Source organism: Cervus elaphus, chromosome 12 (assembly GCF_910594005.1).
Source record: "Cervus elaphus chromosome 12, mCerEla1.1, whole genome shotgun sequence".
Taxonomy (NCBI): Eukaryota; Metazoa; Chordata; class Mammalia; order Artiodactyla; family Cervidae; genus Cervus; species Cervus elaphus.
In genome coordinates, this window is record NC_057826.1 from 48,006,219 (window position 1) to 48,033,610 (window position 27,392).

A 27,392-nucleotide genomic window follows, 5' to 3' on the forward strand; every position below is an offset into this window, starting at 1 on the left:
GATCTGACACACAAGGGCTTAATCTCCAAAATATATAAACAGCTCTTACAACTCAATGGCAGAAAAACAAACACCCCAAATGAAAAATAGGCAGAAGACCATAATGCACTATTCTCCAGAGACTTACAGATGCCCACTAGGCACATGAAAATATGTTCAGCGTCACTAATTATTAGAGGAATGCAAATGAGAGCTTCAGTGAAGTACCACCTTACACTGGTCAGAATGAGCATCATTAAAAAGTCTACAAATAACTTGCTGGAGCAGGTGTGGAGAAAAGGGAAATGTTGGTAGGAATGTAAGTCCATATAGCAACTACAGAAAACAGTATGGAGGTCCCTCAGAAAACTAAAAATAGAATTACCATATGATCCGGCAATCCCACTTGTGAGCATATACTTGGACCAAGCTATAATTCAGAAAGATACATGCACCCCCATATTCATAGCAGCAAGTGCCTCATATTTATGAAATACTACTCAACCATTAAAAAGAATGAAATAATGCCATTTGCAGCAACATGGATGCACCTAAAGATTATCATACTAAGTGAAGTAAGTCAGAAAGACAAATACCATATGGTATAACTTATATGGAGAATCTAAAAGATGACACAGATGAACCTGTCTATGGAACAGGAAGAGGCCACAAGAGAATAGTGTGATTGCCAAGGGGAGGAGACAGGGAGAAAGAGATGGACTGGAAATACAGGGTTGGTAGGTGCAAACTGTTACATTTAGAATAGATGAACAGCAGGGTCCTAAGGTATAGCTCAGGGAACTATATTCAATATCCTGTGATAAGCTATAAAGGAAAAGAATATTTAAAAAAGAATGTATATGTGTAACTGAGTCACTGTGTTACACAGCAGAGATTGGCATAACACTGTAAATCAAGTATACGTCAGTTGAAAAAACTATTATTTATAGTCACATCAAAAAGTATAAAATACTGAGGGATAAATTTAATAGATTATAAGGCTTCAGCAATAAAATCTATAAAATATTGCTGATAGAAATCAAAGATCTAAATAAATAAGTATACCGTGTTTATGAATTGGAAGACAATATCATTTAGATTTTAGTTCCAGTGGGCTATAGATGTAATGCAATCCCATTCAGACTCCCAGCAGGCTCTTTATAAATATTGACAAGATTATTTAAAAATTGATTCAAAAAAGTATGGGATTAAGAAGAGCCAGGATAGTCTTTGAAAAGAAGAAAGGAGGAAGGACTTTACCTGGCTTTAAGACTTCCTGTAAAGCAATAGTAATCAGGATAGTGTAGTTTTCATATAAAGACTGACAGATAGATCATGGAACAGAATACAGAGTCCAAAAAGAGACCCATACCTATATAGAAAATGATGTTTGAGAAGAGCATTCTAGCAATTCAGTAAGAAAAGAAGCATCTCTTTTTAATATATTGTGCTGGAACATTGTATATCAATACTGAGCAGGGAAGCCCTTCAATTCTTAACTTACTTCATTTGCTTTTGTTGTTTAGTTGCTAAATCATGTCCAACTCTTGCAACGCCATGGACTATAGCTTGCCAGGCTCCTCTGACCATGAGATTTCCTAGGCAAGAATACTGGAGTGGGCTGGCCATTTCCTTCTCCAGGGGATCTTCCCAACCCAGGGATTGAACCCACATCTCCTGCATTACAGGCGGTTTCTTTACCACTGAACCACCAAGGAAGCCCTGCCTTATTTCATAGATGTAAATTTGAGATAGACTTAAATATGAGCTAAAATAATAAAGCTGCTAGGGAAAAATATAGATTAATATATCACTTCAGGACAAAATTTTTTCAGAAGATACAGAAAGTATAGAACGTGAAAGAAAATTGATGAATTGAACTTAATTAAAATTTAAAACTTATGTTCCTTCCAGAACACCATCAAGAAAAGGAAAAAAGAAGCCACAGAATGAGAGAAAGTATTAGCAACAAGGACTTAAGTGTAGACTATATAATTATCCCTCATAACTCAGTAATAAGAAAGAAGCAATCTAATTTTCATAGTAGGTACTTTACAAAAGATACACAAATGAGCAATCAGCACATTAAAAAATGCTCCATATTACTAGCTTTCAGGCACATGAAAATTAAAACCACAGTGACATGGTAATACACAATTACCAGAATAGCTGAAGTTTATTTTTTCAAATTTTTTATTGAAATATATAGTTGACTTACAGTGTTATGCCAGTCTCTGATAACAAAGTGATTCAGTTATAGACATGTTTGCATTGTTTTTATATTGTTTTCCATTATGGTTTGTTACAGGATATTGAATATAGTTCCCTCTGCTATATATTAGGACCTTGTACAGAATAACTAAGAAAATTTAAAGCTAAATTTAAAATTGCTAATTGGACTGTAAAATGGTATGACTTTAAAAAACTATATGACAGTTTCTTAAAGTTAAATATGCATCTGCCCCATGACTCAACAGTTTTGTTCCCAGGTATTTTTCCAAGAAAAAGTTGTTCATCAAAAGCTTTCATCAAAAATATTCATAGCAGTGGCTTCCCTGATGGTCTGATGATTAAGATTCCATGTTTCCACTGCAGCAGGTGCAGGTTCGATCCTTGCTCAGAGAAGCTCAGCATGCTGCAAGATGCAACTAAAAAAAATATTCATAACGGTTTATTCATTATAACCTAAAACTGGAAACATCACAGATGTTCATCAACAGGAGAGTAGATAACTGACCTGTATTATGTTCATACATTGAATGCTATTCAACAGAAAAATGGAGTGATCTAATGATTTTATAGACTTCCCCAATGGCTCAGCAAGTAAAGAATCCACCTGCAATTCAGGACACACAGGAGATGTGGGTTTGATCCCTGGGTCAGGAAGATCCCCTGGAGGAGGAAATGGCAGCCCACTCCAGTGTTCTTGCCTGGAAAATCCCATTGACAGAGGAGTCTCATGGGCTACAGTCCATGGAGTTCTAGAGTTGGACACAACTGAGCGACTCACAACGACAATGATTTCATAATGTTATGCTGAGTGAAAGAGATGAAATCTTAAAAATACACTATCTCTCCATTTATATGAAAAACAACAATAGGCAAAACTCCTGTGTTGATTAAAAAGAAATCAAATCAGTGGTTGCCACTGGAAGTTCTACTGTGACGGTAACATTTCTGAGGTGATTGAAACATCTTGTTTCTTAACATGCATTCATCAGAACTGATTGAGTGACACTTAAGATCTGAACATTTTATTGCATGTGAAAAACAGCTTAGTTTTTGTTTTGTTTTTTTTTTTAATGAAAACTAGTTATTTACAGTAGCAACTAAGGAACTTTATTTAAATACTTTAGGAGTAAATGTTAAAAGATATACAAGACCACTGAAAACTGCCAAATTACTAAACATTGCTTGGAGAAATTTCTAAAGACCTCAGCAAATGGAGAAATGTACCATGTTCATGAATAGGAAGACAGTATTCTTAAAATCTCAATTCTTAGATAGATCTGTAGATTGCATATAATCCCAGTTAAAACATCTACTTCTGCTTTATTGACTATGCCAAAGCCTTTGACTGTGTTATCACCACAAACTGGAAAATTATTAAAGAGGTGGGAGTACCAGACCACCTGACCTGCCTCTTGAGAAATCTGTATGCAGATCAGGAAGCAACAGTTGGAACTGGACATGGAACAACAGACTGATTCCAAATAGGGAAAGTAGTACGTCAAGGCTGTATATTGTCACCCTGCTTAAGAAATGCTGGACTCGATGAAGCACAAGCTGGAATCAAGATTGCCAGGAGAAATATCAATAACCTCAGATATGCAGATGCCCCACGCTTATGGCAGAAAGCGAAGAAGAACTAAAGAGCCTCTTGAAAGTGAAAGAGGAGAGTGAAAACGTTGGCTTAAAGCTCAACATTCAGATCATGGCATCCGGTCCCTTCACTTCATGGCAAATAGATGTGTAAAACAGTGGAAACAGTAGCTGACTTTATTTTGGGGGGGCCCCAAAATCACTGCAGATGGTGACTGCAGCCATGAAATTAAAAGACACTTGCTCCTTGGAAAAGAACTTATGACCAACCTAGACAGCATATTAAAAAGCAGAGACGTTACTTTGCCATCAAAGGTCCATTTAGTCAAGGCTGTGGTTTTTCTAGTAGTCATGTATGGATGTGAGAGTTGAACTATAAAGAAAGCTGAACGCAGAAGAATTGATGCTTTTGAACTGTGGTGTTGGAGAAGACTCTTGGGAGTCTCTTGGACTGTAAGGATATCCAACCAGTCCGTCCTAAAGGAAATTAGTCCTGAATATTCATTGGAAGGACTGATGTCAAAGCTGAAACTCCAGTACTTTTGCCACCTGATTCGAAGAACTGACTCATTTGACGAGACACTGATGCTGGGAAAGGTTGAAGGCAGGAGGAGAAGGGGATGACAGAGGATGAGATGGTTGGATGGCATCACCTACTTGATGGACATGAATATGAGTAAACTCCAGGAGTTGGTGATGAACAGGGAGGCCTGGCGTGCTGCAGTCCATGAGGTCGCAAAGAGTCGGACACGACTGAGCAACTGAACTGAAATGAAAACCCCACCAAGATTTTTTGTGTTTGCATAGGTATTTACAAGCTAATTTTAAAATTGTTTGGAAATATAAATGACCTAGAGTGTGGAGAAGTAAAGAACGAAGCTGGAGAATTTATGCTGCTGGACTCTGTTTAACGTAAGACTTAGCACAAAGCTGTCATAATTAAACAGCACCATACTGCTGTGACTGAAAAATGTGACACTGGCGCAGAGTAAGGCCCAGCAGTGCACCACACTTAACGCGGTTCATTTGATTTTTAACAGTGTTTGCCAAAGTATTCCAGTGGGAAAAGGAAAGATTTTTAATAAGGGATGCACTAACAAATGGATATTCCTATGGATAATTACGAATGTTAGTCTTTCTCCTACACTAAAAGCAAAAGTTTTACAAGATGAACCTAGACCTAAATGTAAAAGCTAAAATTACAAAGCTTTAAGAGAAAAACATAAGAGAATCTCTCTTCAATTAGGGGGTAAGCAAAGCTTTCTTGCATAAAATACACAGAAAACTACAAAAGAAAGAAAATGATAAACTTCATCAAAATTAAAGACGTCTGCTTTTTAAAAAGCCTAGGTTTAAAAAAAGAAGACTGTACATCTAACAAAGGATGGGTATCCAGGGTATAAAAAGGACTCCCACAACTCTGTAAGGCTTTCCAAGACTTCTACAGTTTTTCTTTTTATGACAGGGTTAACTTCAGTTGATGAGCAAATTTCTAGTCCCTTCTAAATCAATAATTCTATGGTAATTTCAAGAATAGGATCAACTTGACATGACTACAAGTTGTTACATAAAAGATACCTGTGTTGTAGCTACTTCTTTCATTTTCTTTCTTCCTCCCCTCACTTCCCCAGTAACTTTTTTTTTTTAACGACAGGTTTCCTTTGCCCATGACAACTGACAGTTTTGGAGACTGAACAATTACTTGATGGGATGTTTTCTGGCAGTGTAGTTATAGAAAATCCCTAAAGAATGATACCAATGGAGTAATTATCTAGCCTAAGAGATCCATAAGTATATTTTTTAAAGTCTTAATTCTATAGGGGAGGAAAGTTTTTCTCAGTCCTCTTAAGGTTCCTGATTGGATCTGAAAAGCAAACTGACAAAGATTAACAGGAGAAGAGCTTACAAATTCATTTAATATAAGTTTTGCATAAATGGAAGCCTTCATAAGGAAATGAAAACTAAAAGAAACAGACCTATGTACTTTCTTTCATGCTCGGTTTGACGAAGGATAGGCAATTATGGATTAATATGATGTATGTTAAGGAGTGTGAGGTAATTGTAAACTGGGGGGAACTTAGCAAAGCCTGTTTGTTAGGGTTCTTCTCGACATCCCTATTTTTTGGACATAAGGATGCTTCTTTTCTTTGGTTGTAGGGAGTACACACCTCTCATGAGGAGAGACTGTTTCAGGAAAATCAGGTTAGGGTCAGGATGGAGGGCGTCAGAATGACCTTCCTGCTTCAGTTTCCCAAACTCCTCAGCTTAAAATACTCAGTGTCATAGTACCATATTTTGGGGTGTTGGATCCTGAACTCTGGCTTCCCTTGTGGCCGATTGGTAAAGAACCCACCTGCAATGCAGGAGACACAGTTTTGATCCCTGGGTCAGGAAGATCCCCTGAAGAAGGAAATGGCAAGCCACTCCAGTATTCTTGCCTGCAAAATCCCATGGACAGAGGAGCCTGGGGGGTTATAGTTCATGTTGTCACAAGAGTCCGACCTGACTTAGTGACTAAACAACGACAATCCTGAACTCCTTTCTTTTATTCTTAAAATTAGGTTTTTAAGCTGTTAAGATGGAATTTTTAATGCATTTTAAATTATTTCAGTGTCCTTAATTGTTTAATCTCTAGATATAGTTTGGTTTGGGGTAGTTATTTTATAGATTTCTATGAATTTAAAATAAATTCCTTAAGTATTTTGATGATTTGCTTTATTTCAAATGTGCTTTTAATCAAATAATAGGAGTTTTCACTGATTTAATAGGACCTTTTACACAGATCTATATCCCACAGCAGTAATGTGTTCATTGTATTTTAACATTTTATTGACCAGTTTTTTTTTCAATGTGTGTTTGTCTTTTATTTTTGAAATAAAAAATAACCTCTTATTCTCTAAAAACTATTGTGTCCTTAGAAATTATAGATTTCCAATTCACAGAAATTTATTATCACTTCTATTTTATGCAGACCAAATTCACTTACAATTTAAATACTTCATCTTTTTTTCTCATACTTCTTTCTTACTGGGTTAAAAATGTAAAAAAAAAAAAAAGAAAAAAAACAACTTCACACATTACAAAACTTGCTTAAAAGATACAGAATCTTATCAATACGTATTTGCTTATTTTTTCATGTGAAGGGAACTGGGCCAGGCAACAGAATAAAAGAATTGATATTAATCTTTAGGAAGCTTACATCCTAATTGAGAAGACCAACTGTGTACACACAAAATTAACTAAAAAGATCCATATTAAATCTCAAGTAGCATAGATATAAGTTAGAACTCAGAAGAGAAAGAAAGGAATGTGATGTTGATACAGAGAAGATTTTGCAAAGAAAGTATAAAACGCTTAAGATCTTGGTGGGTAGATAAAATTTAACAGGGTTAACAGGAGAACATCTTGGGCAAAGAGAAAATATGACTTATAAAATAGAGACAGTAGTATTCTACACATTGTATTGTTTCTTCCTTGATTTTCTCTCAGAAAAACTATCCACTTTGTGAAGGCAGTCAGTGGCTTCTTGTTTATTACTTCCAGGTCCTCCCTCTGTGCCTGATAAACAAGAAGCTATCAGTGAATACCTTTTGAAATGTATTTGGAATGAAAAAAGAAGTGAATGTGTTTTCTCAGAATAGTAGCATTTTAGCTTGGCTTGAATGGAGTGTTTATTTAGCGAAAAGGTGTAAGATGTTTGAACTAAAAGGATGATGCTTGAATACCTAAACAAAGATTAAGGGTTTGGGATTGTTCACATGGCATGATTAAAAAGATACAGGTGTTTCTTAGAAAAGTTAAGCTGTGGGTTTACGATTTACAAGAGAATTTATAAAATGGTGACAAGGAAACTATTTGAAATTATATTACTCTAGGCTACATATCAAGAACAGTAGGATAGGTAGTTTAGATAGATCTTAGTTACATAACAAAAGCACATTGCAGGTGTTAAGAGATAATTTTTTAAAAATAAAATCATGAAAAAAAAAATAAAATCATGACTTTTGTGTAGATACAAAAATGAACAGGTATAAAGATTTTATCTCATCAATGAAGAAATCTGTAAGGTATTAGAACCAGTTCAAAGCAGAATCCAAAAACAGACACATTCATTGATTATGTGATAATTATTTGTGATGATTTTGTGATATTTATGTGATAATTATTTGATAATTTCCAAAATTATGGAAATTAATATTCAAATAGAGGAAAAACTTTTTTTTTTTCCTTTGGAGGAGGGTGGTAGAGCTGTTGAGGGTGGAGAAATGTTATTCATTTCTTTACTGGACAGAATTTTTTTCAGATATACATATAAGAATTATTTTTCTTTGCTACAAGTTATCTACAATTTAGAAAGTTGTAAAATAGCTCCCATAGAATGAGAGTCAGATAACCTAGAAAGGTATGCTCTAGGCCAGGGGTCAGCAAACTACAGCTTCCAGCCAAATATCTCTACCATTTTTGTTTTTTTGTGAATGGTCTTATCAGAACATACCATGTTTATTCATTTATGCATTGGCTATGGTTTCTTTTTGGCCTCCAAAGTGTAGTTAGAACAGAGGCAATATGGCCCACAAAAGTTAAATGTTTTCTATCCGGTCCTTAACTGAACTGACCATACTACAGATAATGCATAATATTCCATCAAAGGTATGTTTCTGACAATGAAGCAAATCAGGGTTTTCATATAGAGCCAATCCTATGGAGCCAAACATATAGAGCCAAGCCTACAGTTTCCCCTAGAGGATTAATTAAAGCTAGTTGTTTCAAAGAGCATGTTGAATGTTTTTTAGCATAACAACAGACCTAATAATAGGGACCTTAGCTTTAGGCTAAATTACTAGAACATATTTAGAACAAGGAAGTTGATATTGTATACCATTCTGAGCAAATTATTTCTAAATAGGCATAAGTAAACACACCTATTCAGAGAAGAATTTGCAAATATTAAAGTAACTTGCAACTGTAGCATATAGAGAATGAATGAAGGACGGAAAGCTATTTAATTTTAAGAAGAGAGGACACCAGTAATTTGGGAAGCATCTTCAGATATTTGAAGCATAATTTGGCTTGTTCTGTAACTTTTAAGGTTAAAACTTTGGACAAAGTAATCCTGATTTTAACTTAGTATGAGAAGGAATGTTCTCCTAGAATGAAATGAAATGAAACTTGCTCAGTCCTGTCTGACTCTTTGCGAACCCATGGACTGTAGCCCACCAAGCTCCTCTGTCTATGGAATTCTCCAGGCAATAATACTGGAGTGGTTAGCCATTCACTTTTCCAGGGGATCTTCCTGACCCAGGGACTGAACTTGGGTCTCCTGCATTGCAGGCAGATTCCTGACCATCTGAACTACCAAAGAACCCAGTCATAGAGAATGGAATATTCAACCTTGGTAAATAATGACTTGCCTCTCAGTGGCTATATTTAAGCAGAAGCTAGACGTTTGTTTTACTGAAAATTTTAAGCTAAAGGGATTAGAGCATCTGTTGTTTGATTGAAATAAAAGACTTTAAAATTTTCTCCTAATTCCATGAGCTCTCTAGTGACAAGTAAAAAGCTTTCCAAGTGGCATTTATGATCCCTCTGAGTTTGGAGACCAGAAATTACTACCAACATTCATCTATATGATTTTATATCAATACATGTTCTAATTTCCCTACCAGTATTGATTCGGGAATGCTATCATTTTGTCAGTAGACTGACCTAATGCCTGCACAGTGGTAAGGAGTGGGAATTTTATTAATTCTCCACTAGGACTGGGTTGTTTTTTGGTCCAAATCAGAGCTTTCCCTTTTTATCAAATTAACAATTACTGAATTTCTAAACTTGTTTTTCCTTTTGCGAGGCCAATTGTTGGGTTCTCCTAACCAATTTTTCTGAGGTTTTTCTGAACTCCTAACTCATTTGGGGGATTATCCCTTTGGACGATGACAGAGATTTGGCTTCTGCTGGTGCCTTTAAGGGCAGCATTTCTTTTGGAAGTATCAGCAAGGTGATTTTCCTCGGCTTCAAGCAAGTCCAGTTCAGAATGCCCCATAATCTTAAAGAAACTAAAGTGGCAGGTAAAAGCATTGCATCCAATAATCCCTAAGCCTAGGGGACATTTTAAACATTATTTCTGCTGAAAGTAAGAAAGCCATGTTGCTTCTGCATTTGAAAATCATGAGCTACTCTGAACGCATGTCTGCTATCATTACAAATATTGGCAACTCTGTCCTTGGCTAAACTACAAGGCCAGGTAAGAGCATGTAACTCCGTCTGTTGGGCCTAAACAAATGGGAATAAGTGAGAGACAAGAACTCTTGAGGTTCACTAGAGAGCCTCGCTGTTTGAACTGTCTCAGTGTTCTGAAACACGGGCTGGTTTATAGTAGAGTTGAGCACTGAGAGTGGCTCTAGTGTCAGTACTGGAAGAGATTCAGCCCCCCAGATATTGAGAAACGTTTCTCCCAAGATGATTAGAGGGGAGAATTGGGAAAAGCCCCTGTAGTTCCTCCCATTGAGAATTGGCAGGATGTTGGAAAAGCTTATTAGAAAACTAAAGGTGCTAAAAGTACTTAATGCCTTTTTCAGTGTCTTTGCTTTTTATAGTAATAACAAAAACTAGGAGGACTTTTATTTTATTTAGGAACTTTGATTTGCTGGAGTTGAAGATCAGTAATTTTGTTGGTTTCCCTTTTATGTGGTTTGTCTAGAGTGCAAGAGAGCTGGTTTATCAGATTATCTAAATCTGGAGTGGATATAATTTCCCATTCTATTCTGGCCTCTTTTAGTAGAAGGAAGAGGTCCTAGTTCAGCCTGTTTTAGAGTTAAAAGCTCCCTAGGTGGAATCAACATATGAAGGAAAACCAGAATTTTCTTTTTAAACAATTTGAAACCAGTTGCATGGTCATAAAGAGGTTCATCATATTTTTGTGTACAAATCTGAATTTTATTCTAATCAACAGGATTTGGAAAAGCCCCAGGAATTGCTTGATGAAGTCACCTAGAGATTGCCTTAGCCTGATGATTTAATAAATGAGTTAGTGGCCTGGACTTCCAGTTGTAATTCCAGAGACCTTTTAAGATTTTCCCAATTAACAGTTTTCAGTACTGAGTCTGGCCTTCAGTGACAGGTATAAAAACTAGCTGATATAATTAGAGAAACCAGGTTGATAAGTTTGATTAACTATATTAAATTCCTCTGCAAACCTGTGAAGATCTTTAGTTACTTTGGAAAAGTATTTGGTTGGTGGCTCCCAATTCAGCTTTGGTTCAGGGATTATAAGAAATTAGCCTCTGGATCCTCAGAAGGCTTAATTTTAAAGGAATAAATTCTGACAAGTTCAGAAGAAAAGGGAGTAGGGAGAGTTTCTGAGAAAAAGGGAAATTTGACAAATATTACCTTAAAATCTTATTTTGCAGAGAGGCAATTTCAGACTTCTGTCTGATCATATTGGGAAGCCTCAGAATACCAATTAAAATAGGTATTCCACTCAGTTCTCAAAATTTTTGAGCTGTTGTAGTCAAATTCAGTTTTAAGGAAATTAAAGTTGGGGATTTCATACGTTTTCCATAATAACAATTACATTTGGTCAGATTGGTCCATTTAGTTTAAAATGTGCCTGAGGAGGGTTTTTAAAGATAAAGTCTCTGGATTTCTTATAAGAGGAGGTGGTAATCTAAATATTATCATAATATTTAAATAACCAGGATCCCATTCCTCAGATTTTTCTCTAATATAAAAGAATAATTTTCACACTGCCCAAACAGCCAAGCAAATGTATATTATCCAGTTCTAAGGAAACAGCTTTGTCCTGGAGGATCCCAGCCAGCCAGTCAGTCAGTTCAGTCGCTCAGTTGTGTCCGACTCTTTGCGACCTCATGGACTGCAGCACGCCAGGCCTCCCTGTCTGTCACCAAATCCCAGAGTTTACCCAAACTCATGTCCATTGAGTCAGTGATCCTATCCAACCATCTCATCCTCTGTCGTCCCCTTCTCCTCCTGCCCTCAATTCTTCCCAGCATCAGGGTCTCTTCAAATGAGTCAGTTCTTCGCATCAGGTGGCCAAAGTATTGGAGTTTCAGCTTCAACATCAGTCCTTCCAATGAACACCCAGGACTGATTTCCTTTAGGATGGACTGGTTGGATCTCCTTGTGGTCCAAGGAACTCTCAGGAGTCTTCTCCAACACCACAGTTCAAAAGCATCAATTCTTCTGTGCTCAGCTTTCTTTATAGTTCAACTCTCACATCCATACATGACTACTGGAAAAACCATAGCCTTGACTAGACGGACCTTTGTTGACAAAGTAGTGTCTCTGCTTTTTAATATGCTGTCTAGGTTGGTCATAACTTTCCTTCTGAGGAGTAAGCGTCTTTTAATTTCATGGCTGCAGTCACCATCTGCAGTGGTTTTGGAGGCCCCAAAAATAAAATCAGCCACCGTTTCCACTGTTTTTCACATCTGTTTGCCATGAAGTGATGGTACCGGATGCCATGATCTTAGTTTTCTGAATGTTAAGCTTTAAGCCAAGTTTTTCACTCTCCTCTTTCACTTTCATCAAGAGGCTCTTTAGTTCGTCTTCACTTTCTGCCATAAGGGTGGTGTCATCTGCATATCTGAGGTTATTGATATTTCTCCCGGCAGTCTTGATTCCAGCTTGTGCTTCCTCCAGCCCAGTGTTTCTCGTGATGTACTCTGCATATAAGTTAAATAAGCAGGGTGACAACATACAGGCTTGACGTACTCCTTTTCCTATTTGGAACCAGTCTGTTGTTCCATGTCCAGTTCTAACTGTTGCTTCCTGACCTGCATACAGGTTTCTCAAGAGGCAGGTCAGGTGGTCTGGTATTCCCATCTCTTTCAGAATTTTCCACAGTCTATTGTGATCCACACAGTCAAAGGCTTTGGAATAGTCCATAAAGCAGAAACAGATGTTTTTCTGGAACTCTTTTACTTTTCGATGATCCAGCGTATGTTGGCAATTTGATCTCTGGTTCCTCTGCCTTTTCTGAAACCACCTTGAACATGTGGAAGTTCACGATTCACATATTGCTGAAGCCTGGCTTGGAGGATTTTGAGCATTACTTCACTAGCATGTGAGATGAGTGCAATTATGCACTCATAGGAAGGGGCCAGTAGCTGAACTGATGTGCTTTCAGTGAAGCAGCTCCTGTTATGAAAGCTTTGGGTGGATGGCTTCTCAGCCAGCTTTAGTTGAATCAGCCTGTTTTCAAAATCAGACTGAAATGCCAAACAAGTACTCATATACAGAGCAAAGCCTTAACCAGAAAGGTAAAACCTTAAAATAGATCCCAGATAAAGCCCGGAGACCTTCAAACACAAAGGTCTTTGTGAGGACATGGATCCAGGAGAAAGACATACCTTCAGACCTTAGGGTCAGCAAGAAAATCATCACAATGGATTCAGTTGTGGGTACCACACCCCTTCGCTTATCAGCCCCAGAGTCGTTGGAGGTCTTTTTTGATCCTCCATGGGCCATCAAAATGTTGGCCCAAAACAAATAAAGTAAGATGGGTTTATTTGAGATCAGCAAAGAACTGCAGTTCAGGGTCTGTAACCATGGTTAGCCATATGCAGGTCTTCCACAGCAGGGAAGGAAAATGCTTTTATAGAGGGAGAAAAGGAAATTGAGACAGCTAAAATAAACGAGAGTTCATGGCTTTTCATTGGCTGAGTCCTTGTCGGGAGAGAAGAACCTTTCTTCTTCCTCTTAGGCTCTGTGATCATTTGATGGTGATGGAGAATTCTTGGAATTAGGAGTGTTAAGACATAAAAGTGGCTGATGGATGAACTGTTGAAGCTATCCAATAGATGATTCACTAATGAAGGAGCATGTGAAAGGGGCATGCACAGTGGCTGGCGCACAGTAGGCATTCAAAAAATGTTTGAATCAAAATCCTGTAATCCAGGAAAGAGCATATTGGTGAAGGTAAAAAGCCATCAGGTGTCTTCAGGGTGAGCTGGGCTTTGTGAGTTGTTTGGAACAGAGGTAAAATAAACTGTTTTGTGGGAGGAATGTCTTATCCTGAAGTATGAACAGTAGGCAGTTTTAATTTCCTGCTTCTGTTAGAAGGCCACAGAAAGTTAGATTATGTAGAGGTAACTTGGCAGAGGGAAAAGTCGTCATTTTCTTTGTTTCTATTCCCACCATAAAACTTGCTAATTTTTGGTGCTACTCAGAATATGGTGCTATTTCAGAATATTATTTCAAAAAATCATTTTATTCTTTTGTAAACTTATTTCAGTAGAAAGGAGTCTGTTAAATAATGGTTAAAGATTAGACATTATCCTGGGGGAAAAAGTGAAGAAAGAGGTGAACACAGGCTGGGTATTACATGATAGTAAGGGATTGTTGTCAATTTGAGGGTTGTAACTGAGAGGAAGTAAAATAAATGAAACAGAAACAGCAGAATGCTGAAAGTTGTTGAAACTGAGTGAAAGATACATAAAAAATGGTTCATTGTACTTTTTTCTTCTATTTTTGTTTATATTTGAAAATTCAAAGAGAAAGTTTTAATTTTTAAAAAGATGTCCAGTATAGAATGTTTTAGGTCAAAAAATATTATATACCTAACTAATAGCTTAGTGCTTTATTGGTTTTGTGTTACTCTTAATTGTATTCTTGGAAATGTATGTGATGGGGAAGAGGGAAACATTAAAGGGAAAGAAGAGTGGCTTCAGAGTATTAGAAGTCTGCTGAAAATTTTAGGATTACGTCATACCATTTCCACAGAAGCAAAAGAGAAATGATATTTCCTTCTATCTTCTGCTGTTGGCTAGCATCTCACATAGCTGCCTCCTTTGTGTTCATGAAAGAAAAGGCCCAAAGGCATACTGGTATCTTTATAGGAAATCTTCCAAAGGGTCCTGTTTATCAAGGAAGTTTCTAGATTCAGTCAGAAAAGCTGCTCACTTAGAAGACTTGCTCAGAGTATGCTCACTACTAATGTCCTGAGAGTCTGCCTTGAGGACATCCCTAATAGCATGTCTTGAAAGGGGGGAGGGCGCTTTATGGGAACCTGTAAAATCTTAAAAGAAAGTCATTCTTATTTCATGTTTGCAGTTATTTAAATACTGAATGTATTAAAATAGCTTTAATTTTAGCTGTTTGTTTTTTAATAGTTCTTTTATTTCTGGTAGGTCTTTCTTTATTAGTCTACCTCTCAGATCTTCCTACTTTGTTATCTGTCAGCTGATGCAGGATTCAGGAGAAAACTTCAGAGGAAAAAAAAATAGTGAAAATGAAATATTAAATTGGTAAATTTTCCTTTTGTTTACTGATAATTAAAGAAGATTTTAAGAAAAACTGCTAAGATTGCCATGTTTTAGTAACTTATTAGTACATAGGTAGCTTCTTCTTTTTTCTCTTTTTAAGGCAGAAAGATTGGGCTGATCGTGTTGGCAGGATGCATTTGATGGATGACTGTCATTATCCTATCAAACCTGCAAGACATTTTAAGTATCGAAAATGATAATTAAATTTTCAAGAGACCATGTTGAGTTTATAAGATTTGGGACTTGTAAAAGAATGAGCATAACAGTTGGCGAGTGGTGACTGGTGTGTTTTTATTGACCCAGGAAAGAAATAGAAGCATCTCAGGTTTTCTTTTACTTTGTTTCCTTGTACACCCCTCCTGCTCCCTCCCCCAATTAATATATTGTCCAAAATGTTGGTAATGACTTGGAACTATTCAGGTTGCACAAAGCATTTAATGAAATCTTGTCTTAGACAAAACACTAGAGAGGATCATAATTAATGTCTCATTTTCTGCCAGTTGCTATTGATTACTCATTCAAGATCCCTTTGTTCTCAGAATGATAACAACTGTAGTTTGCATCGCTATCTAATGAGATTCTCAGGATAGAATTCTTTAACAACTTGCTGATAATTGCTAACATATCCCTGGAATTTCAATGTAAATGAATTTGCATCATAATACAATTATTTTGCAAATGTCGGTGTTTTCCAAATTCAAGTATTATTAAATCCCAGCATTTATATTTTGCTGAGTTCCTCTTCACTTTCTGAGATTTTGATTTGGTTATGACATGAGGTGAGACGCTACTTTGTCACTCTTGAGTTGTCCTGTCTCTGAAACTTCAAGTGGACTCACAGCTGAACTGTACTGTGATGTTTCTAAATTAAAAAAACAGTTGCAAATATAACAATACTGTACTAATTTTGCTTTTAAAACAGTTTTGTTTCTTTATTTCTGAGTAACAAAAGCGCATAAAGTTAAAGTGAAGTCGCTCAGTCGTGTCCGACTCTTTGCGACCCCGTGGACTCTAGCCCACCAGGCTCCTCCGTCCATGAGATTCTCCAGGCAAGAATACTGGAGTGGGTTGCCATATCCTTCTCCAGGGGATCTTCCCGACCCAGGGATTGAACCCAGGTTTCCCACATTGCAGGCAGACGCTTTAACCTCTGAGCCACCAGAGAAGCCCAACAAAAGCGCATAGTATAGTCCAAAAAAGTCATCTGAGGGAATTCCGTGAAGGTCCAGTGGCTAGGACTCTTTGCTCTCACTGCCGACACAGGTTCAATCCCTGGTCGGGGACTAAGATCCTGCAAGCCACACAACACAGCCCCAAAAAAAAATTCATCTGGGAAATTTCAACAATTTATATATTCTGTTTTATCATGATTTTTGTTTTATATCTTTCTGTGTCTTTAACATGTCCCCTCTCAAAAGGGCGAATTTGGGAACAGCTGCTTGCTTTTGATACATAATGTATTAAAACTGCATACTATTTCAGAGGTGTATATAGGCATGAAATTAAGGAGTACTATAGAATGAACAAAGAGCAGAGGTTCCAAGAGTCCATATTAAATATTTTAAATTTTTTGACATATGTGACTACATTAGATACTCCCCATCTTATTTTTCTAGAAAGCAAATTATTGTTAAGTTAGTGCTTCAAATTTTTAATCATAAAATGAGGCTTATTTAATCTGATTGTGAATAGATGTGAAAATATATGTAGTACAGCATTTGGACTAAGCCATTTAATGGTAAAAAGTAGTTTTGAGGAAGGAAGTCTGTGTTTATCAATATTTTAGATTCTTCCTTCTTAAGGGTAAAGAGTATCCAAATTATTACAGTGTGATTTTGAATCCTCCTGGCTATTTATCAGTACCATTTTTATATATTATGTTTTCCTGTGGTCCTATTAAATTACATTCACAGTATGTTCCAATGTAATTACGAAGAAGTTGTGTTAGTAAATGATGTTGGCCTTGCCCACTACTTTATACCTCTTCTTTACATTTTTGGTCAGTATCACCATGAAGTGTGTTGTTGTTAGTCAGTCAGTCATGTCCAACTCCTTGCAACCCCATGGACTGTAGTAGTCCACCAGGCTCCTCTGTCCATGGAATTCTCCAGGCAGGAATCCTGGAGTTGGTAGCCATTGTCTTCTCCAGGGAGTCTTCCTGACCCAAGGATCCAACCCAGGTCTCCTGCACTGCAGGCGGACTTCCTGTCTGATCACTATGAAGAACACTAAATAGTCTTTTCAGGTTCACATTTTAGAGTCCCAAGTTTCTCATGCACATGCAGAGGAAGAGGGAACTTAAAAAATACTGCACAGGCTACTAAAGTTCCATATAAAGAAATGGGAATTTTTATTTAGGCTAAAAGTATGTCATATGTAATTCAAAATGAAACTTACTGTAGGTTTTTATTATAATAATCTAGGCTATCTTAGTGTTTCAGGAATAACCCTTTATTAATTATTCCTTGGTAATTGATTTTTCACAGATGGAGTTTCTAGATGACTATGAAAAAGATTTTTTCTTGAAGCATGTGTTAAGAAATTTAGTGCAATGCTATTTCAGAATACTAATTCTGCCTTGCATAAGACAGCAGAATAAAGCTGCTTTATCTGGTTCTATATCCTCTGGGATACTTGGGTATTCTTTTTGCCTGAGACACCTCCAGGACAAGATCAATAATGCTTCTCATTTGTTATAGGCAGGCAGAAAAATCAATAGTATGAGCTGATATGTAATTTTATTTTAGGAAAAAATTCAATAGATTATTATGTGCACTTTAGTTTTACCAAAATGTTTAAAGAATCAAATAAAGGAAAAAAATATATTATTTAGTATATCAAGTCCTTGTGGAAAAAACCTTGTCTTAAACTTCTTTTGCATTTCTTACAGTACTAAACATTTCATTTTAGTTGGCAGGATGAAATATTATCTTGTGTTCTTAAGAAGAAACAATTTCTCCTACATTTACTTTGCCTAATCATTTCTATCATGGTACAGATAAAACAGGGGAACTGGTTATTTCTGTGATTCGGACAACTGGGTGAAGGACAGCAGGGTGAAGAACAACTTCTGTGGCTTTCTTGAAATTAATATTAACTGGAGAAAAAGAAGATAGGGTATTTCCTAACCACATCTCCAGATTTGTCTGAGAGGAAGGAGAGAAGTATATCATTGGTAAAATTGGTAACAAGTAAACTTTTTTCCCTAAAAAAAAGTTGTTCTTTTTCTTCCTTTATTTCATGCATATGTACAAAAATCTACAGTATGTATTTTATAGGTAACTCAACTTTAGGATTGTAATTCACAAATTCATTTATATGTCACTTAACATTTTTTCAAGTTACCTTTAAAAATGGTAATTGGACTCCTAGGCTGCTGTAGAAATTTTGTTGTACTGAGGAAAGAACCTCTTCAACAGAACTAGATTCAAATTGGGTCCCACTGTTGTTCTCTGTATAATATCTCTATGTAATGCTTAATACGGTTCCAGTAAATATTAGCTGAGATGGTGTATTTGATAGTATGCTAGTGTACCCTTGATATTTTAGTCTGATATTCTCCCAAGTTTTTATTTTGAAAAATTATAGACCCACGGAAAAGATACCAGAATAGTACAATGAATATCCATGTACTCTTAATCAAGTTTCATCATTTAACATTTCACCACATTAGTGCACACACATTGCTTTTCTTTCACTGAGTATATGCCTGTATTTGTTGGTCTATAAGCTGTATGTGGGTTTGTGCACATAAACATACAAAGTTCTGCTGAATCATTCTGAGAATAAGTTGGCATTTCTCTGCTTATTCTTGATCTAGATTGATACAGTTTAAATCTGTCACTTTCCTCTTTGGATTTAGGCTGTAATTGTCAGCCCTTTCTCTGAGGGCCTGTTTATTCTCTCTTCGATTTCCAACATCCTATCTTACCTTCGCCATTGAGAGTTATAACTCAGCCATCTTGGGTTCAGGGCAGATGAGGTCTCCTTACTTTGTACCCAGGAAATAACAAAAAATGCCCTTCATCGTATTTTCATTCTTTTATGATACTTAGAATATGGTAACCTATGGGGAAAGAAAAAATAAAATTGAGTTTTTATTTTTCACAAGGGGCTACAACCATGCCACTCACTTTTACTTAAGCCTTATTTACTTCTCCAGTAACCCTCTGAACTAGTTAGTAATATAACCATATATAGAAAACAAAGCAGATGCATTCATGTTAGATAATTTGCCCAGGATCTTATAGATAGGATTTGAACTCAGGTACCTAACTCCAAAGCCCATGCTGCTTCCAGGACATCAGAGTATTTACAGACATTTACTTTTAGAAATATAAGAAATACCTTTTCCTGTTCACCTTTTAGATTAAGTTATGCCTCTTTTGGTCTTTATTATGACTGTTACTGGAATTCTTGGAAGAAATAATTCACTGGCTACATTTCATTCACCTGTAAGTACCTATTGTTATCTTATAACTTAAGCACACAGACTTCTTTATCATGCTCCAAACACAGTTCTTGCTGTTTCTCCATCAATACATTGCATAAGGGGTCTATTAGTATTTTCTGAGAAGGGCTACATAGTAAATAATTTAGGCTTTCCAGACCATACATTTTCTGTTGCAACTACTCAACTCTTCCATTGTAGCACAAAAACACCATAACAAATACATAAATGAATGAGTGAGACTGTGTCCCAATAAAAGTATTTTCCAACAGGTCCTATTTGACCTGTAGGCCATGGTTTGTTGACCATGGTATTAATCATCATCATCTTATATGCCCAGTAGAATTTATATGCCAGGGAAATGTTGAAAGGAAGATTGTTAAGTGACATATGAATACCCATCTCCTCTCATGTATTTACTTGTTTATGTGGATGCAGCGACCAGTTTCGTATGTACCTTCTGCATTAGAAAACACAGATGAAGCAATAAATATATCAGGCACCTTAAAACATTGTATCATGAAAGTCAGTTTTGTAGTGAACAGAGAACATCCTATTAAAAGACTAGTGATTTCTTAAAGAAAAATTTCAGTGACCCCTGCCCGAAAACATGTGGTAATAATATGTTCCATCTAGCATATTCTAGCCATATTCTGATTGCTATTTGAGAAATGTTAAATGTGCCTAGCACAGGCAAAAAAAAACAGAAACACAAAACAGATGTGACAATGGAAATTTCAGTATAATATGTACAGGAAACTTGATTCCTGGGTCACACTATTCTCACAGAAATAACATAATCAGGAGATCCATTTCTAATGGTTTGTTATAGAAATAGAAAGGATGCATGTGTTATTTACATTTATATTTATTATTTCCTCATTTTTATCATTTCTCCTAGAGATAGTTATCTTAAGGGGGACTATTTCTCCTTCATGCCTATTAGTCAACACCTTTCTTTCCTAATCTGTTGAACCTTGTATCTGTTGAAATTTGTGTGATTAATTCTAAGTAATTACATTGATATTATGCAGTTTTTTTCATATACACATCATATTATCTGTTGTTTGAAACTCTCCTTTCCTCACTTTTTCTCTTTTATAAAAGAAGATACCAACTCCATTCAAAGAATCACTTACCTTTTGAGAAGTCTGAGAAAGTTGTCTTCTTAACTATAAACATTTCTGAAAAAATGTAGTGATCTTTGGCTCATTTAGTAAACTGATTACTTCATGTGTACCCCAGCATTGTTGAATAGGCTTTTTTCTTAAAAAAAAAAAAAAAAAATGAAAAAAGAGAATATAGAGCAAAACATGAGATGCCGTGATCAGAAGAAAGTTTATAGTTGTAAATGCCTACATTTAAAAAGAAGAAAGATCTTAAACCAGCAATCTAACTTACACTGTAAGAACATAGAAAAAGAAAAGCAAACCCAGGACTAGCAGGAGGAAGGAAGCAGTAAAGATTAGAGCAGAAATTTTTAAAAACAGAGAATAGGAAAACTACAGAACCAACAAAATCAAAAGTTGGTTCTCTGAAAAGATCAACAAAATTGACAGATGTTTAGCTAAATTGACTATGAAAAAAAGGAAGAGTCTAATTAAAAAATCAGAAATGAAAATAGGGGCATTACTACTAATCTTACAAAAATAAAAGGGATTATAAAAGAATACAGTGAACAATTAATTATATGCTAAAATATTAGACACTCTAGATGAAATGGACAAATTCCTAGAAATATGTACACTGGGAAAACTGAAATAGCAAATCTGAATTTGCTATATAAAATAGATAAAATATATAAATATATAAAGTATATTTATATTGCTATAAAATATATATATTGCTATATAAAATATAAAAAAGAAATAGCAAAATCTGAATAGAATTAAAAAAGTAGTTTGGCAGTTTCTCTGTTAGACATAGATTTACCGTGTGACCAAGCAATTCTGCTCTTAAGTGTCTACCCAAAAGAATTGAAAAGTGGTACTCAAATAAATACTTGCACACAAATGTTCATAGCAACTCTATTCACAGTAGTCCAAAGCTGGATAAAACCAAAATGTTCATCAGTGGATAAATGCATAAACAAATTATAATATATCTGTACAAAGGGATAAAGTTCTGATACATGCTACAAGATGAACTTTGAAAACATTATACTGAGAGAAGCCAGACACAAAAGGTCACATACTGCATTATTCCATTTATTTATTCAAAATAAGTCCAGAGAGACAGAAGCAAATTAGTTGTTGTCAGAGGCTCAAGAAAAAAGGGAGGAATGGAAATGACTGTTGAATGGGTATGGAATTGCCTTTTGGGGTGATGAAGTGTTCTGGAACTAGACAGTGACGGTTGCACAATATTAAGAATGTACTAAATGTCACTGGTTGGAAATATAATGGTTAATTTTATGTTAATTCCACCTCAGAGTTTTAAGCTGAAACATAAATATTATTTAAAATTATTAAGTAGTGTGATAAACTGAAAATGAAAGTTTTTCTGGAGGCAGGGCCTGGACTACTATGACTAGTGTTATAAAGTTCTATTGATTCTTTCTCACCAGAGCTGAGGTTTATTTCTCCGTGCCTTTATGATACTCAGTAGTCAGAATGACAGCCACCCAGAGTATGGTGATAACTGTAAATGTTATTAAATATGGGGTGGGAGAATACTAAATATGTTAGTGAAATCACAGTTTTCATTTTAGAACCTCTTCTCAAGTGCATCTAACACGCTTTCGAGTTGAGGTCTTCTTTTTTCCCTCAGCTTCCAGAAAGCTTGAAAACAAATTCTGCTACATTGACTACATTTACTTTATGATAGGGTCAGTTGATTAGCAGGTCGGGGCTGCTAAATCTCTAGATTTCAGTGCAGGACTTGATAGAGTCTCATGATGTCTCTGTGGCTTATGTTAGAGCTCTCTCCTCAGCCTTGTTGTCTTGAACAGATGATTATGGATCAAATATAGCAAGATGAATTTTATTAGAGATAAATGTTAAGTCTTGCACTTGGAACCAAAGAGCACAAACTGAACAAGGAAGCCATTGGAGGGACGTGACTTAATAGCAACTTATATAATAAAGACTAACAGGGTGTGATCTCTCTTAACCTCTCAATATGAGCTATGTAGCACAAATGCGTTGTTTATATGTAGTCTCAGAAACTCCTCTGCATTAATAAGACTACATCTGGGGCATTGTTCTCCATTCCCTTTTCCAAGAGACTTTGACAAATGGAAAATAAATCTGGAAGTCTGTGTCAGGGATGGTGGGGAGGACATTCACACTATGTCATGAGACACAGTTGATGAAAACAGGAATGGCTTGTCTTGAAAATATTGGTACTCTTTTAAACAATGAGAGCTCTCCATAAAGAAAAAAAAAACAAATGGAAAAAAGAAGAGAATTGACTCTCTTGTGTGCTCATGAAAGCATTCAAGCAAAAACTGGGTGGGCATTTTTCAAAAATGATCTTGATGATTAGAGTGGAACTCAGGGGATTTCCCTGGTGGCCCCATGATTAAGGCTCCACCTTGCAGTGCAGGAGACGGCAGGGTCGATCCCGGGTGGGGTCACTGAGCTCCCGCATGCCACTGAGCAACTGAGTTCTTAGGCCACAGCTGGAGAACTTGTGTCCTACAGCAAAAGATCCCATGTGATGCAGCTAAGACCCAACACAGCCAGATAAATAATTATTTTTAAAAAGCAGTGGAACTACATAGCAACTAAAATATTCTTTCAACTCTAAGATTGTATGAATCTACATAATTTCTAAAAAAGCAGGCAACATGAAGACACAAGGATGGGCAAAAACAGAAAACACAGGTTTAAACTAATGAAATTCAAACAAGTTCTTAGATATTTCCTAAATTCAAAGCATTGTTCAAGTTACCATAAATAATTTGAAAGTGATGTCGTTTTCAGATTAGGGCCCATAATCAATGAGAAGGTAACTCGTTTCCTTGGCCTTGTTTTATAGTCTAGTCTCCTGAGACAAGATCTAGGGCTTGGAAGCCCAGCACAACTCTCTTCTTCAGGAAAACCTGGGACACCCTACTACTCATTTTCTGCCACAAGTTCCAGGAGAAGACCACTTCATGACTCTGCAGCACTTGGTAAGTGTATCACACAGCAAATCCCATTTTAAAAATGTTTCTTCCCCACCATCACCCCCATTAGTTTATGCTTCTGGCTACACTTCTAATTAGAAGAAATTTGATTTCTTGGGTGTCATGATGATATTAGGGCTTATTTGCATAAAGTAGTATATACTTAAACAATTTAATATTTTTATTTGGTCATCACCTTAAGAGGAACTGAATAGTGGAAAATTGAGCTTTAAAAATGGGACTAGTTTTCCCTCTTGTAATAAAAATGTCATGTACTAATATTAATACCTTATTCTTGACTACAGTTGATACAATGCTAAACAGTCTGCAAAATGGTTTTGTAATATACATTCTTATTTCATTCATATAGCAGTCCTACTAGTCAGTGGGCATAATACAAGCTTTAACATAAAACTGAGGCTCAAAGGAGGACATATTCGTATACCTATTAGGTGGTTTATGCAGACTTTCTGACTCCAAGTCCAATGTTCTTTGCGTATTCACTGCATCTATTCCTCAACTTTTTAAAAATTGTGGTAAAATTAACATAAAATTATCCTTATTGAAGTGTACAATTCAGTGACATTTAGTATATTTGCAATGCTGTACAACCATTTTCTCTATCTAGTTCCAAAAAACCACCTCAAAAGGCAACTCAGTAACTATCAAGCATACACCTCTCGTTTTCCTTACTTCTTCCTTCGTGTCTTGTGTGTAGCCTAACCAGGCCAGTCTGTTTCATATTGCTGCTTACAGCAAGCCTCAGGTGTACTCTGATACCATATCCAGTCAATGTTTAAATGTGGGAATTTTGGATTATTCTTACAAAGAATCCTTCATATGAGAAACTTGAAACTGTAAAGCATGTTTATATTGAGGATAGGCCAACCTCTAAAATAAACATAGTCGACCAAAAGAAAATAGGTCCACAAATACTTGTTATGCTTCTAATTTGTGTATCTACCTCTGTCAAGGGCTTCCCAGGTGGCACTAGTGGTAAAGAATCTGTCTGCCAGTGCAGGAGACATAAGAGACATGGGTTTAATCCCTCAATCGGGAAGATCTTCTGGAGAAGAGCATGGCAACCCACTCTGTTATTCTTCCCTGGAGAATCCCATGGACAAAGAGCCTGGCAGGCTACAGTTCATAGTGTTGCAAAAAGTTGGACATGACTGGAGCAACTTAGCACACAGGCACCTCTGTCAAACCCAAAATTTGGTAAAATATTCCTAGCCTTTGAGTCTAGAGTATGCTTGAGGGTATAAAAGGGCACAGTGATGGATTTTCATATTAGTCATAGAGATCTCTAGTTAAATGTGCCCACCTCTCCTTATATGTGATTGAGTATTTGTGCTGTTGGGAAAGCCCCTGTGATTTAGACCAATATACTTACTAAGGAAATGGTAAGATAGAGTATCTTTTCTCCATCTCCGCTTTTGTTTCCCACCAAATCAGTTAGTCAGGGTAAAAACATTCTTTTGACTCTAGATGTGTCAGTGTCACTCTAGAAAAATACCTTGTTAGAATGCTGTGTGAGCACACGCTGTGTCAGAAAGCACTAATGTAGACTAGTGTACTATTACTAAACGTTCAGGGAGGAATGAGCTCCTGAATATTGAGGGTGAGGGGAGGGAGTTGATTTCATAAAAACTCAAGCTTCCCAGAAATTAAAGCTTGTATGTTCATTTTTATTTTGATTATGATGTTAGATACTATGGATTCTCTCTTTTATGCCAGGTACAGTGTTATACATACTGTATCTTTATAAAAATTCTAGTAAGTTATAATATTAACCTCATGTTACATGGGCTTCCTTTGTGGCTAAGCTGGTAAAGAGTCTGCCTGCAATGTGGGACACCTGGGTTCAATCCCTGGATAGGGAAGATCCCCTGGAGAAGGGAAAGGCTACCCACTCCAGTATTCTGGCCGGGAGAATTCCATGGACTGTATAGTCCACAGGGTCACAGAGGCGGACATGACTGAGCGACTTGCGCTTCACATGTTACAAATGAGGAACCAATATGCAGGAAAGTAAGCAACTTAGGCAAAGCTTGATATTCGAGGAGGCCCACTCATCTACTGTGTAAATACCATCTAGTAAATTATTATTCCACTCTTCATTGTTATTTCCTCAGTCTTAGATACTCTTTCTTGGTATCGCAATTATTCATAAAATCTCTGGAAGGATTTCAGAGATAATCTATACCAATTTTAGCATCTTTTCACGATATTTAGGTGCTTTAGAAAATCAACATTCTGCAAAACACTGACTTAACAATTGATAATAGTTTTGCCACAAATTTTAATATAAACCTAATAATAATGGCTAAAATTTATTGTGTCACTTTCTGTTAGGTACTGCCCTGAGCATCTTTCTGTATTCCCTTTATTGCAACAGCTCCAGGAAGTTATTGTAGATAACTGAAGTTCAAAGAAGTTAAGTAACTTGCCCAAGCTCACACAGCTGCTATATGATGGAGCTTAAATTTGAATCCAATCAGCTTACTCTCTTAAATATTATACTTTGAAACCTCCTAAGAGTGAACTCTGTATTCTAAAGTCATGATTTTGAATCCAACATTTATGTATGTAATTGTATAGTGGCAACTGATGATTAGATTAAAAATATAAAAGAAGAATTTCCATTCCCAGGGCAGGGAAAAAACTGACCTAATCTAAAGAACAATGTATTCTACTGCTAGTTATCCCAAAGTAGAGTGATGGGCTTTAGACTTCTAGGAACAGTTCAATTGACCCTCTGTATATATATGGACTGTGTCTTTTGCTCAAGGGACACTGTATTAGTTGTGAAGAGTTGGGTTTTAAAGAAAAAGCCTCCCAAAGAACAAAAATTTTGCCGGTAAGTTTTATAAATATAGTGTGTGCCAGATGTTGTTTATCTTTGGCACTTTTATTTTAAGGAAATATAGGCTGCCTCTTGGTAGGGACCAGATGCTAATGAGTGTTTTTTCTCTCTCTTTATTGTATATAATTTTTCCACATACTACTTATGAAGTTGCTTTTTTAGCTTTGCAGCCTCCTGGTATATTTACTATAAAGAATCCCAGCCCAAATTTAAATGAATTTCACTCTTTCTTAAACAGTTGCATGTTTTACTGTCATATTATTTATGACCCAGGAAAATAGCATTTTTGCCATTCTAGCTTTTATAGTTTTCAAAAACATTGTAATTAATGTTAGCCTTCTTATGTATTTTCTCTTCTTAATAGCGAACCCATCTGAGAGATCCTGAATTTGATCCATTATTTGTGTATAATTGGAAGGCTGCATTTAACACCATTTTTTACAATAAAACAAACAAGTATTAAATTTTAAATTTTACAAATAAGTAAAATTAAAATACCAAGTGAGGCTGGGTCAGTCAGTTCAGTCACTCAGTCGTGTCCGACTCTTTGCGACCCCATCAGTTGCAGCATGCCAGGCCTCCCAGTCCATCACCAACTCACAGAGTTTATGCAAACCCATGTCCGTCAAGTCGGAGATGCCGTCCAGCCATCTCATCCTCTGTCGTCCCCTTTTCCTCCTGCCCCATATCCCTCCCAGCATCAGGGTCTTTTCCAATGAGACTGGGTAGGCATATGAAAATATTCATGTTATCCTTTAGTAAATAATCTGTATCTTAGAAAGAAATATACTTTAATTGTTTCTTGGAAATAAATATAAACATCCAAGAATAAATTGTATAGAAATTGGTGCTGAAGTTTCTGTTTTAACCACATATTGTTAC

The 27,392-nt window shown here is 36.3% G+C and overlaps 1 protein-coding gene across 8 annotated transcripts in view; it reads left to right on the forward strand.

Moving 5' to 3' along the window:
• Positions 1 to 27,392, forward strand: part of TCF12 (transcription factor 12) — a 391,020-nt gene that overhangs the window by 281,492 nt on the left and 82,136 nt on the right. For all 8 annotated transcript variants that reach the window (XM_043921192.1, XM_043921189.1, XM_043921191.1 and 5 more), the window contains one exon: positions 23,515 to 23,650. In XM_043921192.1, the coding sequence (XP_043777127.1) occupies positions 23,515 to 23,650 (136 nt within the window). The remainder of the gene's footprint in view (positions 1 to 23,514; positions 23,651 to 27,392) is intronic.